At 37.8% G+C, this 15,924-nt stretch overlaps 1 protein-coding gene across 1 annotated transcript; it reads left to right on the top strand.

The window, feature by feature from the left end:
* Positions 1–9,159: 9,159 nt before the first annotated feature.
* Positions 9,160–15,315, top strand: LOC111570216 (sulfotransferase 2B1-like). Its single transcript, XM_023272852.3, has 6 exons — positions 9,160–9,601; positions 10,436–10,647; positions 13,102–13,228; positions 13,426–13,520; positions 13,624–13,804; positions 14,566–15,315. The coding sequence occupies exons 1-6, from the start codon at positions 9,463–9,465 to the stop codon at positions 14,673–14,675; spliced, it is 864 nt and encodes a 287-aa protein (XP_023128620.1). The 5' UTR covers positions 9,160–9,462; the 3' UTR covers positions 14,676–15,315.
* The last annotated feature ends 609 nt before the right edge of the window (positions 15,316–15,924 follow it).

Here is a 15,924-nt window from a genome sequence, read left to right on the forward strand (position 1 = left end):
TGCTAACTTGACTGATCAGAATTTCCTCTTTAACAGATTAAACTATTGAATAAATGTTTCCATTTTTTTTTGATGGTTGTTATACTGTTACACCCAGTGTGACTCCTGTCCTATACTGGGATTCACAGCCAGCTAAACTCTCCCCTGTACCGCATCCTCCAAGGAACAGACCAGCGTTGTGGTTGAACGGATTTAATACAGAGAAGTGTGAAACTGAAATAGACATACAGAAATGCGCTGATCAATAACAATACAAATTGCTTGTGACTTAAAACACATCAGTATTACAGGTAAATATGGATCAGTTTACATAAAAAATTGCCATAGGTGACTGGTGTATACAGATAAGTAATACGGTAAGTAAATTGAATTAAAGCTAAAGCTAAACTATCCTGAAAATAACCCTAAAGCCTAAAAAACGCTTTAATTATTATAAATCAACTAACAGACTGACGCCCACAACACTGCAAATACATCACAGCAACGACAAATACACATTCTAACAATATTATCGACATCTGTACTTACTTATTTTGCCACTCAAAGGGTTAGGAACGAACCGGCAGACGATGAAAAGAGATTAGCATTCTCGCGCTAATGAAGCTGGACTAACTTCCTGTCAAGCCGATCATTGGCTGAGGCAGCATCACGTGACCACTGACTGAAGCGATAACTAAGACAACCATGCCCCCTAAAGGCCTGGTGGTTCAAACAAATAAGTGGAAGTTACAATACAGTTATACTGATGTGTAAATCTGTGGATGTTCTCAGTCATCCAGGTCATGATAAGTCTCAAGCAAGCATAAGTTATGGCAACTGGACTAACCTCGTGTGAGTCGAAAACATTTCACCTCTCATCCAAGAGGCTTCTTCAGTTCTGAAAGCCTGGTGGGGAGTACCAGATATTTATCCACCAGGAGGGTGGTGGCAAAAACAAGTGGACAAAGACCCGAAACCAATAGACTCGTTAGGTGTTAGTGTGAGTCGTTAGCCTTTGATGGGTGGTCGTTACCCCTCCCAGCCCTCTGGGAGGGTGGTTGGGGGTCACCTGACTGCAGGTGGGACAGATGGCTGCACCTCCTTGGGAGGGCTCTAAGAACGGCGTTGTAAGTGGGAGACAAGTGGTGTCTGAGGCCCCCTCCTCTGTTCAAAGATGGCCGTTCTAGTTTGACATGAATGTCTTCTTTTACCCCTCTCTCGAACCATCTGTCCTCTCTGGCTAGAATGCGCACCTTGTGGTCATCAAAGGAGTGCCCCTTCTCCTTGAGGTGGAGGTGGACTGCTGAGTCCTGGCCTGTGGTCGTGGCCCTTCTGTGTTGTGCCATGCGCTTGTGTAATGGCTGCTTCGTCTGTTTCTACTGATGTGGTTTGCTGAAGCAAAAAGATCTGACTTCTTCATTACTGGTGCACAGTACTTTATATTCATTGTTCTCATTTTAATATCTGAAAAACCTGCTTCTTTTCAAAGCAGATAGATAAGATAAGCTAGATAGCCAGAAAGCTAACAAATGTGCTGTGGGTTCTATGGTCATTCTAGTATGGACAGGCCTTCTGGAAAACATTCTATTCCATCCATGTGAGTGACACAGCAGCAGCAGCAAAATATCTCATGGAGCCATTGCTAGGCAACAATATCAAAGACAAATGTGGAATGCCACGTTCAGACATTATTGTGATGTTAACATTGTAAAAAGGGCACAGATTCAGTCAAGTCAGGTATTTAGTTAATCTGACAGCAACAACTGCTATCAACTTGAGACAAATATCTACGTTGTTACCAAAAGTCAAGTATGACACTCGATCACAATCTACTAACAACTGTAAATTGGTTTATTGTAAATTCTAAATTGTCCCCAAGAACAAATCATTCAAAATCATAAAAAAACAAAAACATAAACAAATGAATACTACATCAACTCTACATTGTCTTTGTCCCCAAACCAGAAAGAAATTAAACAAGCAAAAAATCAATCAATAAAAAATCAAACAAACATAATGTATTTCTACCTGTATCTGCTTTTCTGAAAGAACACAAAATACAGCTGGTGGGTCTTATTACAAAGGACTGAAACTCTGAAGGTTAAATAATAATATAATAATTTTTAATGAGACGTTTCTGGAGCACACAAAATCACACAGGATTTTACAGGAGAAACAGTAACAGGACACATAGAAAAAATGCAGTTTCTGAGTTTGAACCCTTGATGTCAGCAGAACTTCAGGTGAAGCTCTCGCTTCATCACAGACATCAATGGATTGATTATTGTGTAAATATCAGGAAGCAGCTAAGCCTCAGTCAGCATACCTGAGGTGATGTCCTCAACTGTTTTACTTTGTCCAAGACTCAAAGAGACTCAGTTCATTGTCGAAAAAAATCTTGTTGTTAGATGGAAAAGGGAATGCATTTTATCCTGAATAACTTAATTGTTGAAATATTAGCTCTTAAAGCTGATTTCTAACATTGTAACAGTGCTGAATTTATTTGTACTATTTTCTCTTCCCTGCTAGTTTCTAATTTGTATTTTTCAATTAAGTGCAGTGTTCAGAACAATATTCACTCCAGATCTGATTGTGACCACATCTTGAACAGACTGTATACTGCCTCTCAGCACATGAGGATGTAAAACACATGTACAGAGCGGCTTTTTGGTGATTCTTGGTCGACTCCTGACCATCCTGATCAGGTGTCTCATAGCAGCAGGTTATAGTTTGTTGCTTTATTTATGATCGTGACAGTGACACAACTGTTGTGCACTTTATACTTAAAAAAAACTATTTGCACAATTGATTTTACTTTTAAACAGATGAATTTTAAATTACTTGAGTGGGTAGATTAAGGAAACCAGCAAACTTGCCTTTACATGGAAGACTATGGAAGCGTTGGCGCCACCAAGTGGCTCCTCTGTCGACAAAAATATTTTTACCTGACACTACCAGTCAAAAATTTTAGAACACCCCAATTTTGCCAGTTTTTCACTGGAACTTTTAATGTCTCATTGTACTCTCTAATGAAAGCATAGAACAAATAAACAAATGAAGTGAAGAAAAAAATCAATTTTGAAACCAAAATGTATTCTAACTTTTGACTCATCAAAGTAGCCACCTTTGGCAGATATAACAGCTGAACACACTCGTGGCGTTCTTTCCACAATGGAAATCAAATATTCTTCAGAAAGTTTTTCCCAACTCTGTTGCATTTGGACTGTGGGAGGAAGCCGAAGAACCTGGAGAAAACCCACGCATGCGCAGGGAGAACAAGGAAACTGCATGTAGAAATATCCCGGGAAGGCTGGGATGTGAGCCGGGGATCACAGTGAACAGACGTGAAAAATAATATCTACAATTAAACAAATAAGCTCAAAATATAAAATAATACATAAGAAAAAGTCCAATTTACCCTTGTTAAAAGAGATGGTGTGGAAACTTATGAAAAACAGAGACCTAGCCCTTAAAACATTTTTGAAATCCGGTCTAAAGACAGACAGATTGATCTTTCAAAGTTTAAGACATAAAGTCACCATGCAGCTCCGCAAAGCCAAAGCATATTTTTTCCAAGACATACTTACAAATCCTAAGGGAAACAATAAATAACTCTGAAAATGCATTGACAAATTCACTGGAAGAGAATATATAAAGAGTGAAGTCACACACAACTTAAGATAAATGAAACATTTCATACAGACAACGTAGCCACAGCTAACAACTTTAATGAATATTTCATCAGATCTGTCCAGGAGCTTGGTCAGAACTCTGCACACAACTATCCTCTTAAACCATGAGGTACTTTCAATCATGAAGCCGATCTAAATCTTAAACTCATAAATGAGGTAAAACTTGAAAAAATTATGTCATCGCCATCGAGCTCTAGAGCTAACGATACTCATGGACCAGACATTATATTCCTGAAAAAATATGAAGATAACTTAACTGGTCCAATCTCAAATTTCATAAACCGATCAATACATGAGACGGAGTTTCCAAACATTCTGAAATCTGCCATTGTAATGTCCATCCACAAAGCAGGAGATAAAAATTAAATTAGTAACTATAGACTAATCAGTATACGTCCTGTTCTCTCAAAAGTCATTGAAAAGGTGGTTGCAGACCAATTAGTAGATAATCTTGAATCTGCACACCTGCAACATCCCATGCAGTTGGGATTCAGGAAAAATCATTCAACAGAAGCAGCATGTTGTCATTTCACTCAACCAATAAAACAGAATCTTGATAAAGGGACGGTAGTAGGTGCAATCCTTCTAGATTTACGGAAAGCTTTTGATGCGGTCAATCATTCAATCCTCCTCTCAAAGTTAACAACGTACAAACTGTCCATGAGTCCCCTTAGCTGGCTAAAATCTTAGCTCTCTGGTCACTCCCAATGTGTGCACATTAACAATACTGTATCTCAAATAATGGTCTGCTCCATGGGGGTACCACAGGTTTCAATTCTGACCTCTGTGCTTTTTACTTTGTACATAAATGATCTCCAATTGGTGTGTGAAGATGATCTAAAAATCCAGATATATGCAATGACACTGTTATACACACTCATGGGAAGGTTGCTAAACAGGTTGCTGACAGATTAGCAGATGCAATGGTGAAAGTGACAAAATGGTTGAATGAATCATGTCTCACCTTAAACATCAGAAAAACTGCCACTATATTTTTTCATAATAAACAAAAACAAATGGACTGTCCTAACATAGTGGTAAATGGAGAAGCCATAAATAATGTGGCATGTTATAAATATCTTTGTTGTGTTAAGACTCCACACTCAGCTTTTAAAAGTACATTAAACCTTTGAGTTGGACACTGAAATATAACCTCTCTCATTTCAGAAGTATCAGAAACTCTTTGACTTTTGAAAGCCTTTTTTGAATGCTTCGATTCTGTCACATTTCACATATTGTATCTCATGCTGGTCATAAGCCAACAGAACACATTTGAAACCTCTCAAATCCTTATATAAACAAGACAACATCCTGGCTAAGAAGACACAAGAGCATCATCACTGTCGTATATTGGATTAGCATGAGATGTTAAATTTTGAAAACATGATCGTGTATGCAAGTGTACGATTGGTTTTCAAGGTTGTTCATGGTTATGCACCTTCACCTCTCAAGCTTTTTATTCATTGCACTTCTGGAAATACAACCAGGACAACAAGGGCTTCTTCTAGGTGGCAGTGTTGCATCCCTTTATGTAAGACTGCCTTTGGACAATCGACTTTTTCCTACAAAGCAATAACAGAATGAATGAGCTCCACTGTGAACTAAAGACTATAACAGATTTTAAAGACTTTTGGTTTCTGGTTTCTCTCTTGCCTGCTTCAGATACTGCAGATGGAAAATAGCGAGTATGCTAAAATCTGTTACAGAGCATCTTTACCTTGTGTTTAATGTTCTTCTGTATATGGTCCCTGTCAAATACACTAATTAAATAAATTTAGGCAGCACCCTCATTAATTACTTATAATTATAAATTATCCCTGACATGGATCAAGGATCAATTGGGATCAAACAGCAAGGTGTGCTGTGTACTTTTCTATACATCAGACAGGTGAGCTGTCACACAGAGTCACAGTTTAGCAGAATATTAAGTAAAACTTTGATCTGTTTACTGAAGTCTCATTTTTTTGTCATATTAAGTTTGTTTTTGTTTTTTTACTAGAGAGATTACTCTGCTACAAAGAAGGATATTTGCAGCAGTGACATCAGTCTAAGCATGGGCATCTCCAATCAATCAATCAATCAATCAATCAATCAATCAATCAATCAATCAATCAATCAATCAATCAATCAATCAATCAATCAATCAATCAATCAATCAATCAGTGAGCCCAGCAGCAATGAAAACACACTTTATGTACCAAAAGGGCTTTAGTTAGATAAATTATCAACACACATTCACAGAATATTAAAAATTGACATTATAAATAAACCGTAGGTTTTGCCCTGCACCCTTTAAGCCAATGTGTTAACTGTTGGATAATTCATAGACTCACATCAGCTGTTAGTAAAAATAATAACAATATTAATTTCATCAGAATGCAGATCCTTAACTCACTTTGACATACTTTTCAAGTCCTCTACAACAGCCTAACAGATTTACTGAAATTTCCTTGGCTTTAGCACCCTTACGAGATTTTCTTTTCTTTTTATTATTGCTACTATTGCAACCACTTTTTGGCAAGTGGAAACGTGCATGTAATTGAGCCTTTTTTTCTTTTCTTCTTTTGCCTTTATTGTAGACGACAGTGAGAGTAGAGGGAGACGAGAGGGGGGGAAAGACTTGCAGTAAATGGATGTGGATCGGACTCGAACTAGGGACTATAATAGGGACTAGTCGCCCCGAAATCGAGTCATTTTAACGTATAGAACGGAGATGAACTTTGTGGCAGTTTGACGCAGATTAAAGCAGCTGTACTGTATATTAATCGGCAGAGCTTTAACCAGCAGAACGGTCACTTCAGGAACGACAGCGGAAGACCGAGTTCGGTAAAGTTGGCAAGATATTCACAGATTCGGACTTCCGGCATCAATAACTCATGAGATATACGTTGTAAAAACATAAACAATGCCTCTTTCCCGTCGTTGTAAGGTAGAAAATATGCTACAAGGCCAGTTTTATCAAAAGTCGCTGTCTTTCAAGCTGCAGAAATAACATTGATGTCTATGAGCAGCTGGCTGTGCAACGAGTGAACAGGGACCGTCTGCAAATAGCAAAACCGCTGCAACAGCGAAGAGAGGCACTACACAAATATTCAATTATTTAACTTTTATACACTGTAGTGTCAGCAAATTTACTGCAGCCATCAATTGTCTCCTGCTGGTCATACTACAACTCTTGGTTTGACGCTAAATAAAAAAAAATCTGAATTTTAAGGAATTTTTATTATTTTCTTATTATTTTATTAGTCATAAAATTCAATAACTTCACTCTTATGTACTGTAGAATTTTTATTGGTAATAAAATTCAATAACTTCATTCTTATACATTGTAGTGTCACCAAATTCACTGGAGCCATCAATTGACTCCTGATTGTCATACTACAATGCTTGGTTTGATATTAAATAAAAAATCAGAATTTTAAGGATTTTTTTTTTTTTAATTATTATTATTTTATTAGTAATAAAATTCAATAACTTCCCTCTTACGTACTGCAGAAAGATTACACTCTGTCTAACTATCAGTTGGCTCCTGTTGATCATACTACAACTCTTGGTTTGATATTTAACTATTTTTCATGATTTTAAGTATTTTTTATTAGTAATGAAATTGTTGCTATATATCTCAGATTTTTTTTGTTGTAACAGATAAAAGTGCTCATCCATTTTTTTGGTAGATTGTGGAACATTAATAACCAAAAGTAACTGAATTTTATTTTATTTGGGTTGTTTATTGCCATGTGAAGTTGTGCACACTATTTAGTGTGCAGCTTGTGTGTGAAGTTTAAGGATTATGAGTAAATTAGCTTTGATGGCTCTTCTCTTGATGTATGTGGTGCTATATTTTTAGATCCACAATGCACCTGTTTGTCCAAATACATGATACTGAATAGTAATGGAACTTGGAATCCTCACCAAAGAGAGGATCAGATAACACCAATATACCAAACTAAACTGTTTAGACTGTCTCCTCAAGTACTGACGATTGGGAAGAAAGACAATAAGATGCCTTCTTACAAGGCTGCAGCATGAACTGATTCATTTAAACCATAATGTTAAACATCTAATAATATTTTCGAAATTAAGGACTGTATGGACAATACTTGGAAGAAAAAACCTGAAAGTATGATCAGTAGGACCTTTTGATGGTTGGATGGAGTTTATTTTTTCTGCAGTGTTTAAGAGTAAAGTGATTGAATTTTATTTACAACAAAAATTCCTTAAAATTTTGATTTTTTTTATTTAATATCAAACCAAGCATTGTAGTATGACAATCAGGAGCCAACTGATGGCTCCAGTGAATTTGATGACACTACAACGTATAAGAATGAAGTTATTGAATTTTATTACGAATAAAATAATAATAAAATAATAATAAAATAATAAAATTCATTAAAATTATGAAAAATTGTTTTTATATCAAACCAAAAGTTGTAGTATGACCAGTAGGAGTCAATTGATGGCTCCAGTGATTTTGTGACACTACAACGTATAAGAGTGAAGTTATTGAATTTTATTACCAATAAAAATTCCTTAAAATTCAGATTTTGTATTTAATATCAAACCAAGGGTTGTACTATGACAGTCATGACACAACTGATGGCATCAGCGAGTTTGGTGACACTACAGTACATAAGAGTGAAGTTAATGAACTTTATTATCAATAAAAATTATTTAAAATTCAGATTTTGTACTTAATATCAAACCAAGTGTTGTAGTATGACCAGCAGATGCCAACTGATGGCTCCAGTGATTTTGGTGACACTACAATGTATAAGAGTGAAGTTACTGAATTTTATGACTAATAAAATAATAATAAAATAATGAAAATTCCTTCAAATTCAGATTTTTTTAATTTAATGTCAAACCAAGAGTTGTAGTATGACCAGCAGGAGACAACTGATGGCTCCAGTGATTTTGGTGACACTACATTACATAAGAGTGAAGTTATTGAATTTTATGACTAATAAAATAATAAGAAAATAAAAAAAATTCCTTCAAATTCAGATTTTTTTATTTAGTGTCAAACCAAGAGTTGTACTATGACCAGCAGGAGACAATTGAAGGCTCCAGTGATTTTGATGACACTACAGTGCATAAGAGTGAAGTTATTGAATTTTATGACGGATAAAATAATAATAAAATAATGAAAATTACTTCAAATTCAGATTTTTTTATTTAGTGTCAAACCAAGAGTTGTAGTATGACCAGCAGGAGACAATTGAAGGCTCCAGTGATTTTGATGACACTACAGTAAACAAGAGTGAAGTTATTGAATTTTATGACTAATAAAATAATAAAAATTCCTTAAAATTCAGATTTTTTATTTAGTGTCAAACCAAGAGTTGTAGTATGAACAGCAGGAGACAACTGATGGCTGCAGTAAATTTGGTGACACTACAGTGTATAAAAGTTAAGTAATTGAATATTTGTGTAGTGTCTCTCTTCGCTGTTGCAGCGGTTTTGCTATTTGCAGACGGTCCCTGTTCACTCGTTGCACAGCCAGCAGCGCATACAACAATGTTATTTCTGCAGCTTGAAAGACAGCGACTTTTGATAAAACTGGCCTTGTAGTACATTGTCTAGCTTACAACGATGGGAAAGAGGCATTGTTTATGTTTTTACAACGTATATCTCATGAGTTATTGATGCCGGAAGTCCGAATCTGTGAATATCTTGCCAACTTTACCTAACTGGAAGACCGTCTGATACTGAACCCAGGTACAGTGGAGTCCAGCAGTTTGAGCTCCTCCAGACAGACAGATAGACAGACAGACAGTAGTTGCTCTGAACCATGACTGAAGCAGACTTATACACGCTGTATAAGGGCGTTTATGTGCCGACATGTGTGCATCCTCCTCAGAGCCTGCAGTACTACGAAGAGTTCACTTTCCGTCCAAATGATATCCTCATTGTAACGTATCCAAAGTCAGGTGAGTTATCGGCTAATTTATGCACCTAAACAAACAGCGCTGTTAGCTTCACGTACTCCTGTTCGAGACCTTAAAAACAACTTTTAGTAACTTCTACGACTTAATAGTGTGAGTTTTCTTTTGTCCAGTTCCGTATCTTGTTGTACATATGAACTGTGAGTAGTATTGGCTACATACTGTTTTAGCACACATCAGGTGAAGTAAGCTAACAAACGACTGCTCTATTGTTAGCCTTATAAGACCCATTCAGTCTCTTCCGAAAAGTCTCGGTCGGTCCTCGGAACTTTTCCGGTTCACTTTGGTATACATTCGTTGCTGGTATGGGTCTTTTCAGGCGATTTAGTGGCAGTGAGAGAAATCACAAGTCCTATCCTCTAACCGAGAATCCAATAGATCAGAAATGATGCAGCTCAGTTTGTGAAAGTCCAGTCTGATAATGAGTGTTTCATGTTTTGTCTTGAAGGCATTGACGTGAAAAGAGAAACTATATTCACTGCAGTGGACACTGAGAGTGGGCTGTACATTTTTATCACATGTAGTGTTAGCAATTTTTTCGAAAGAATGATAGAAAATGGGAAGTAATGCAACCTCAAACTGGATGTGAACCACACAAAAAAGAACTGAAACATCCAATTTATTGTGTGGTTTCTTTTCAGCTGTATATTTTCCATAAAGTGTACAATTCCAGTGGCATAGAGGTTATTGTACACTGACAGCATCTTCCATTTAGGAGGGATAAAACTAAGAGATAAATGAAAAGACAGATGAATAGAAAACATGCATAATTTGCTACTGTATCTAAACATTTCAGACAAGCTTGTTTCCTCTGTGTAGGTACAACTTGGATGCAGGAGATCGTCCCTCTGATTATGAGTGGAGGCGATCCAGCCTCTGTTGAGACTCTTCCTAACTGGGACCGTGTTCCCTGGCTGGAGGAGCAGCGAGCCTGCATCCTTAACCTTGAAGAGAGGCCATCTCCACGCATGTTTGCAACACACTTCCACAACAATATGATGCCTCCATCTTTTTTTAAAGTAAAGCCAAAGGTAAATCTGCTACATTGTAGTCGTATTACATAGTGTCACAGATAATTAAGGCATTTAGGATGACTGTTCATGTTTCCTCCAATAGAAGATATGATCAAAAAGTTCCAAGAGTGTTTGTGTTGCGCATGCGTATAGGGAGACAGTAACCTTGGTCCAACATGTCTGAGCAGTAACTTTCATGAGTCAGGATACCACTTGACATCCTGCTATAAACTTTGGTATCTGTTTTTCACATTTTATGTGACTACTTTAAAGGTACACATTTGCAATTTTGCCACAATCCTCACACTGAATTAGAGAGCAACAATCCCATTCTGTGTCACTCAGCTGCCTAGACGATCCAGTCGTCAGCAGGACAAAAATCATCCCTGGTGATGAGACCTCGGTCTGTGGCTCCCACCAAGTGAAGAAACAGTAGTTTCCACAGTGGTAGAGCCATCTGCGGAACTGGAGACTGGATTGTCAGGTCATTTGGGGCATGTTTGCTTAAACATGCCATCATTCTCTGTGAGTTCAGCCCACATGACAGGACTCTCAACTCTGAGTCCTACTGTAGTGTCTGTGGCATCTGAGGGAGAACTTCGGATGCAAACAACCTGAACTGTGATGCCATGTCATGCAGTAGCTTCAGTTGCTCAATGTGCCTAGTCACAGTACAGTGACCTACCCTGCACGCTATATTGGGCTCCTTGGGACTTTCTCTTCTTCAAACTTAATTTCAAGTTGAAGTATTGTTTATGACACATTTTAGGAGACTGAGTGCATATTGTCATAGTGACTGAAACACTGACATAATGGTACTCCCAAACGTAGCCATAGCACTGGAGAGCTGGATTGATGCACAAGGAAACTATCATGAAGTAGATTACAACCAAATTTTAATGAGCTATGGGTTTTGAGTTTTAAAGGCAGTGTCAGAACTTTTTGATCACATCTCATACAATATATATGAAAAAAAAAACTGAAAGTAATGTATGGCACAATAAGCTCACTGACTCAAACACACCTATGTTGTCGCATAACTAGAGCTTGAATTGCAGTCTGAGTGACAAAAAAAAAAAAAAAAAAAATCCATTTTTACAACTCATGTCAAACCACATGTAGTTGTAATTAAACAGAGTAGATGTTACAGTGGATGCAGGCTTAAATGCAGGAAATGAGACTTTAGACCAAGGAGCAAATTAAAAAGGTTTTATTTAACAATTCAAGACAAGATACAGACACTACAACCGGAAACTGGAACTTAGTCGAACATGCGAAGGCATCCTTCGATACTCAGGACAGCTAGATTCTTCCAGTCAGGGAGGTGGACTAATTACAAGACAGAAAGTTATATTAGCAAAAACCCACATTTGGTAACACCAAGGCAGGAATAAATCAGGAAGTACAACAGAATATAACTTGACTCAGATATAGACCTACATATATTGACAGTAAGACAGGAAATATTTAGAAATACAGATTTAAGGAGAATCCTAACAACTAGCAGACCTACATATGGAAAAACCACAGCAAGAATATTCTAATCGAAAGAACGAACAGACAAATTGTGATAAACTACCAACTATGACTGAGGAATATGCATAAGCCACAATAGAACTACTAAGTCTGGTATTGCTCGAGAAGGAAGACTTAGCTGGCATGGATGTAACCAAATTAGGCCGGTGCATAGGGAGGTGGTGGTGTGGCAGCTGTGGGTGGCAGTGACTGGATCAGCGGTGGCGTGACAGAACTCCAGCAGCTGGAAGCTGGCGGCTCCTTGCTGTCGAAGGTGGCTTGTAAACCAGGGTTAGTGGTTGGGCAACAGAGGCAGCGAGCGGGTGACAGACGTCCAAAGTTTAGGAATGGAGGAACCAAATCCGTGGGAAGACCACACGAGGAATAGCAGGAGGTTTTTAGGAAGAGTGAACCAGGAATCCAGGGAAACACAAGCAGGCAGGAGCAGGTCTGGAACACAGCAAAAACAAGATTACAAAAAAACCCCCAAAAGCCAGAACTGAGCTGTGCACTGCACTAACTAGAGCACAGTAACGGTCCAGCTCCAAATAATGAGTGGCATCAGCTTATATGGAGGACTTGAAGTGGTTGATTAACTGCTCACACCTGCTTGTCAGAGCTCTCACTGATTAGTGATATGGATCACCTGCTGCCAGCCTCTGTGCCCAAGCAATTAGGGAAGGAAACCAAAACACACAGCAGAGAGAGAGAAAACTGTGGCTACCTGGCATCTGCAGCCGCGGTTGTGACAGTAAAATCACTGTTAAACTTGTTTGCTTCAACTGTGGTTGGCCTACTGTGAAAAGTGGAAGAGCCAACTATAAAAACAGGCCTGCCTCAACACGTCATGCAATCAGACAGAGATGTCAAGAAGAACTGACATTTCAAACAGAGTAGACTAGAATGTCTGAAGACTGGTTTAATGAGTGATTACTGAATGTCATATGATCATTGCAGGTGATATATGTCATGAGGAACCCCAAAGATGTGTTTACATCTTCCTTTCACTATTATGGGATGACCTCCTTCTTGGTGAAACCAGGCCCACAGAGCGAATTCCTCTGCAAGTTCCTCGATGGACAAGGTTGGTCTCATTGTCATACCTACAGTACGCAGTGTTTGCGTATAATACAGTACAGTACGTTCCATTAACCTTCAAATGTATTTCACACTAAGTAACACCATTTAAGATAGATGGTGTCCAAAGAACATAACATTTTAAATGGGAAGAAATGTACCTTTGTATTAGATTTTACAAGGAATACTTTATTTTCCTTCCAGTTATGTTTGGCTCCTGGTTTGACCACGTAAAGGGCTGGCTGAATGCTGAAAATAAGGACCACATACTCTACATCTCATATGAAGAGCTGATAATGGTGAGACCTACTACAAAATATTTTTTTCCTTTTATCTTACAATTTTAAAAGATTAAACAGTCATCCAGGAATATGAGCCGAGCTGTGTTTCTGTGTGATGCAGGACCTGAAGGACTCTGTAGCCAGAATCTCTCAGTTCTTGGAGAAATCTCTGGACGCTGAGGTGATAGACAAGATAGCAGACCGAAGTGTGTTCAAGAACATGAAGCAGAACAACATGTCCAACTACTCTGCAGTTCCTCGTGAATTCATGGACCAGACAAAATCTGAATTCCTCAGGAAAGGTGGGTTTCAGTAAATGACATTTCCAGGAGGCTTTGTGTTCCACTGCTACTGGATGTTAGATTCTTCATGGAGTTGAACACAGTATTTGTATTTAAAACAAATACCAAGAATGATTACCTACACAATGCTACTATACAAACACTTCATGCAATTCATAGAATTGTTTGCTGTATTTCTTGAAAGCAAAACCATCAAGTAAAGCAAGGATTGGACAGTTGTAATTAAGGGCATTAATGACTAGCAGTTAATTAATTTTCATTAGCTCATTGAAAATATATTAACCGATAAGGCAGAACACGAAGGTTACAGAAAATGTATATTAGCTATAGTACCTGGTTACACCACCAGCTGAAGCCTTTTACTGTTTATCACTGGGGAAACTTGATGAGGCGGTCACTTGGATTTCTTTGTTGGTGAGCAGACAGCATTGGGTGGGTTTGCTAGCAAAAAGGCCGCCGTGACAAAGTCTTTTGTGATCGTTATCAGCTACCTGCAAGAGATCATGTATTGAAATGTACTGTAGTTTCCTCAGACAGTGCTCTTACAGCCTGAGGCACATGCAACCTGACTTAATGACAAATATCCTATCCGCTATTGAAAGTATATATATCATCTTATTAAATGGTGTGTGCAGTACTCACTTCGTGTTATTAATTGAGCATTTTATGATTGACAAAGTAGCTGCATCTTGTTTAAATAAATAGTATGAAATTTGCATCCCAAGTTGTAATCTAAATCCTCTCTGATATGTTGTGTTCAGGAATTGCTGGAGACTGGAAAAATCTGCTAACAGCATCAGAAGCAAAACACTTTGATGCCGTTTACAAAGACAAAATGAAAAATGTCAAATATAAGTTTGTATGGGATTAATAGAAATCTCATGAAATGCACCAAATTATACCAAAATATACTAAAACCTGCAAAGAAGTTTTGGCTGCCTGCCATTTACTGAAAGTGGTTATTGGTTTGTGTAAAGGCATACTGATATTTGTATCATCAGTCAATAGATTTGCACTGACATGTACTGAAAAACCATGATGAATGCACGTTTCTCACTGTAAACACTGTCATCTGTGTCCATGATGACATTTTTTGCTGAACTTAAACATCACAGCAACAAAAACTGTAATCGTATGTTTGTCGCTTTCTTCCAACCAACCCAAAGGGACTTTTATTTTTAATATCAGGAGACTTTAGTTCTGTTGAGAGGACAATGCTGTTATTTACTTTTATATCAACAGTATGAGTGTGCCATACATTATTTACATACATTGTTGTTAGTATGAAACATTGAATGGACAGTTGAAACCTGCAATATAAACATAGTATAGCAGTCTGTTTTATAATAAATGCAATTGCTGTATTTGTACTCACATTGTCTGAACAAATACACAGAGCAATAAAAAGTTCATTTACGGGGTTAACTGCTTTTGTTGCACCATAAAAGTTATTTGTAAATGGTCATTTATTAATTGAACAAAAGTGAATAAAATTGCTTTTATAAAATGTATTGAGTTGCATCTTAGTCCAGTCACGTTCATTGGCAATGGTCGTCCCAAAGACAGTTCTTATCTCTGGAAACTGTCACCGTTGCCTTATTCCATTTCAAAGTTAGTATCTCCATTTTGTTGTCACATTCTGCTTTCTATTTATCATACTTTAAGGAATATCTACAAGTCCATAGAACACTTGCACTCAGAGAGCACAGTACTCCGTCAGGGCTGCTCAGTCTTTGTATCATTTCCGACGGATAAAATCTTTAATTAACAATGATCTTGCGCAGAGCACATGCCTGTGTTGTGCATGTATACATTACTTAGGGATACCGAATCGTGTGACCTAAATATGTAGTGGGTGGCGGGAATTGATTTAACTCAGAAACACCCCCACAATTTAATTGATTGTTCCTTGCATGATATCCGACGGACAAGTCCCAATAACTCTGCAACGGTCGATTTTTAGTAGGATTGCAGTCATGTGATCGTCAGCAGGCAGCTGACGTAGTGTTTACTGGTAGTCATAGTTACAGTGGCGGCACTCCGTTATCTCACAATGATACAGAAATCTTTAACAAATCCATGGATCCAGACTATAAGCTGCATCACTGCCAAAATCTAAC

Source organism: Amphiprion ocellaris, chromosome 18 (assembly GCF_022539595.1).
Source record: "Amphiprion ocellaris isolate individual 3 ecotype Okinawa chromosome 18, ASM2253959v1, whole genome shotgun sequence".
NCBI classification, from domain to species: Eukaryota; Metazoa; Chordata; class Actinopteri; family Pomacentridae; genus Amphiprion; species Amphiprion ocellaris.

What these genes read in the sequence shown, in the direction of transcription:
- LOC111570216 (XM_023272852.3), top strand. Translation starts at nt 9,463, where the DNA reads ATGACTGAAGCAGACTTATACACGCTGTATAAGGGCGTTTATGTGCCG. An exon ending in CATATGAAGAGCTGATAATG is followed by an intron (nt 13,521 to 13,623) that starts GTGAGACCTACT and finishes TGTGTGATGCAG; the next exon opens with GACCTGAAGGACTCTGTAGC. An exon ending in ATCTGAATTCCTCAGGAAAG is followed by an intron (nt 13,805 to 14,565) that starts GTGGGTTTCAGT and finishes TGTTGTGTTCAG; the next exon opens with GAATTGCTGGAGACTGGAAA.